The sequence below is a fragment of the Limulus polyphemus genome, unplaced genomic scaffold (genome assembly GCF_000517525.1).
Source record: "Limulus polyphemus unplaced genomic scaffold, Limulus_polyphemus-2.1.2 Scaffold2377, whole genome shotgun sequence".
Classification (NCBI taxonomy): domain Eukaryota; kingdom Metazoa; phylum Arthropoda; class Merostomata; order Xiphosura; family Limulidae; genus Limulus; species Limulus polyphemus.
In genome coordinates, this window is record NW_013667987.1 from 182,550 (window position 1) to 186,261 (window position 3,712).

Consider the following 3,712-nt stretch of genomic DNA (forward strand, 5'->3'; position numbering starts at 1 on the left):
TTAAATAATGCACCGAAGAACAGAAATTAATAGCATGCAAAAAGCAGACAATTTCTTTTAACAATCACAATTTTTCTGGCTTTATAACTATGTGACAAGAACTGTTACAAATGTATCCAAGCTGGCCAATGTGATTCCCATGGGAACCAAAGTTGTATTACAAGTGAAATTGATTATTCTGGAACACAACGTAATAGAATACGTCATTTGATAAATGAAAACCTTGACTTTCTACTGGTTATAAGTAATATATAATTAAACGTAAGAGAGAACTATTAACAAATCTTGAAAAAGAGGATGTGACAGGTGGCTGTGGCAAAAGAGGTCTGATTTTCTATTTGATAGCTCTGTAACCAAGCAAAATTTAAGGCTATAAAAATTATGGTTAGTCTGAGTAATGGCAATTTTATAGTGAGTAATTTACATTTAACACGTTCGCGGTGTACGTATTTTATCTAATTATGCAATAGAAAAGTAAGGCCTCATTGTGAACTCTGCCTTAGATACAGCTAATATTATGGCTTCATGTTTTATGACAGAATAATTGCATTGGGAACTTTCTCTTCAGTGCACTACCAGTGGTACATAATGTCTTGTCTTTATCAATTTAAGCTTTGGCTGTCTTGTGCCACAGGTGGTGCACACTATGATTTAAGTAATAATAATCAAATGATCATAATATCTAATATTTTTTCAGCCTAATCTTGCCATTTTTTTTAGAAGAATTATGAATATTTCACAATTTTATGGCCTAAAAAAGGGACATCATATAAAATAATCCCTACTATGGATAATAATAGTTCTATCCTTATTATATTACACAACAGTTTTCATATTTATGAAAGAAGTCTCGATTAGTGTTTTATTTGCTTCAATTACTCACAATGACAAATTTAATGCCAATCTCTAAATGTAATTTTAAAATAAAGTGATTTAATCACATAAATTTGTTTTAATTCAGTTGTCCTTTCAACATGGCATTCATGCTCCATCAGTGGTACATGATGGAAGGCGTGGCTTTATTATAGCCATCCGTACATAATAATAAATGCTTCATATAGGACTTTGGAGATATGATGTAGAGTTATATCTTATGGGTGTTGTATACCATGGGTGGCACATGATGTTGTAGTTTCTGGAGGTGGGGTGGATAAAACAGAGATGAGAAGATACCTAGAGAAAAATGTGTCACACTAAGGGAATTTCAGGATTCTAAAAAATATTGCCTTATAAAATCAAGAACTTAAAATCTCTATACTATTAAAATATGGATTATTAGCTAAGATTTTATACTATACTAATTGGTATAACATAAGTGAAAAGTAGTTTAATAAAATTCTGAATTTAAGACACAAAAACCTTGTGTCATGCACAGTAAAGGATACCTGGGCAAGAGGGTTAAACATTTCTTTCTAGAATATAAAAGTATTTATTTGCAACCACCAAGAATTTAGTCAATCACCATTGAGATTGGAGAGATACACGAAATATTCCTTAGAAATTCAATACTAAACTTTAGACACTAAACTCTGAAACAAAAAACAGAACTTACAAGTGTACTACTAGACTTAACTCTGTAATAAAAAACAGAACTTATAAGTGTACTACTAGACTAAACTTTGTAATAAAAAACAGAACTTCCAAGTGTACTACTAGACTAAACTTTGTAATAAAAAACAGAACTTACAAGTGTACTACTTCATTAAACCCTGAAATAAAAAACAGAACTTACAAGTGTACTCACGAAAAAGAGCTATACACTTCTTCTGGGAGAATCCTTGTTCTGGAACTTCACCATTCTTTGTACGTCGTGTACTGAAAGATAAAATAACTAGAATTTGATCATGAAACAATTTGACAGAAGTGCATATAATTTCTTGAAGAAATAAATAAAAAAACACAACCAACATTAAAATAAAATAAAATCAGAATGAAATTCAACCACTTGGAGACAAGACGTAGGCGGCCTGTGCTCCATCAGTACCTTTAGAGATGGGAGGCAGAGTCTATTAATAAGTTAGTTTATTTGAAGTAATTATTTCAAATTACAATATCAAATACGTAAGACAATAAATAAAAAAGTAAACATTCTCTGTTTATTTCTTTTGAAGTTTCTCAAGTAGGCCTACCCTTCTCTGAAGAAACATGATTGATATCAAAGACTATAGAAAGATTAATGTAAAATATTAAAGTTAATGTAACTTCACAAAAATTATTGCAGGAGGAAGGTTATTAAAACACGAGATAAAAACACATTGCAACACTATCATTTACTTTTAAAATGTATTAAATGTCTTAATTTAAGTGAGTCACAAGTGCTTATTAAATAATCTAAAGTGATCTAAAATTAATATCTATAAAACAGGAAAATAAATAAACATTTTAAACACACATGAAAGTCCAAAGAAAAGTAAAGCAAAAGAGAAACTGCAAGAGTGTAGCAAAATCTTAAAAATATATTTTAATCTTACCTGGAATGCATTTTTGGAAACTTGTAAACACCACTGTGTTTACCTTCTTCTACAAAATGTGGACGTACTTTACGCTTGGGAGGCATGATCTTCTAACTTTTCTCTCCTGCTGGAAATATACTGAAGAGGTAATTGTTTTCAATTCTGAAAGATATTAAAGATTTAATGTACCTACAACTAGCTTCTGTGTGTCTTGTATATGTAAGTTAAGCCATTATTTCATTAATTTAAATTCACTAAAAATATTAATTAAAATAATAAATATGCAACATTAAAATCATTTCAAAATAATGACTACGTGTTCAACGTGTCACATGTCATCTTTAGGAGTGAAGTTGCAAGAAATATATTTTAAATTATATATTTTCTTAAATATTACATGACCTGTCCGTAACTTTGCATCTGTGCATAAATATCAGAATAGGTCTTGCCATATTCTTAGACAGATATTCACCTGTCATTATTCTCCAGTTGCTGCAATACCTTTAGGTTGAGCTAATACAATGGTTTTTATCCATAATATGTTATGTTGGGTTTTACTTACAGGTCATTTGATATTTAAGAAAATATAAAACTTATCTTTTGCATCTTCACTCCTGAATATGACGAGTGACACGTCAAAACATGTAGTGATTATTTTGACATGATTTTGTGTATTAAATTTAACATTGTATATTTATTATTTTAACATTATACACAAGTGCCGATATAAATATATATATATATATTTTAGTTAAAATGTTTAATACATATATTTATCAACAGGATTATTGTGTTTTAGCTTAGTATATGTAAAATAGCAATAAAAATTAATGTAAAGTAACAGTAACAACAAGAAATATCAATAAAATTGACATTGAAGTAACAATAATAGCCATGGGTAAAAAAGTAACACTATAAATTACATGTAATGTAGCAATAACAACCATTGGTAAAATAACACTAAAAGTTACATGTAAAGTAACAGTAATAAACAATTTTTCAAATACTGCTCTACAACTGACACTTGAGTTACTAAACAAACAAGCTTTCAAATATTGTTCTACAACTGACACTTGAGTTACTAAACAAACAATCTTTCAAATATTGCTCTACAAATGACACTTGAGTTACTAAACAAACAATCTTTCAAATATTGTTCTACAACTGACACTTGAGTTACTAAACAAACAATCTTTCAAATATAGCTCTACAACTGACACTTGAGTTACTAAACAAACAATCTTTCAAATATAGCTCTA

General features: G+C 29.2%; 1 protein-coding gene across 5 annotated transcripts in view; it reads right to left on the reverse strand.

Annotated features, from left to right (window-relative positions):
* Positions 1-3,712, reverse strand: part of LOC106466767 (DCN1-like protein 4) — a 28,228-nt gene that overhangs the window by 18,656 nt on the left and 5,860 nt on the right. For 3 of the 5 annotated variants that reach the window (XM_022394859.1, XM_022394855.1, XM_022394854.1), the window contains exons 2-3: positions 2,472-2,615; positions 1,733-1,815 (exon numbers count right to left, since the gene is read on the reverse strand). In XM_022394859.1, the coding sequence (XP_022250567.1) occupies positions 1,733-1,815; positions 2,472-2,557 (169 nt within the window). In that variant the 5' untranslated portion in view covers positions 2,558-2,615. The remainder of the gene's footprint in view (positions 1-1,732; positions 1,816-2,471; positions 2,616-3,712) is intronic. The other 2 variants (XM_022394858.1, XM_022394857.1) reach the window with 2 other exon arrangements.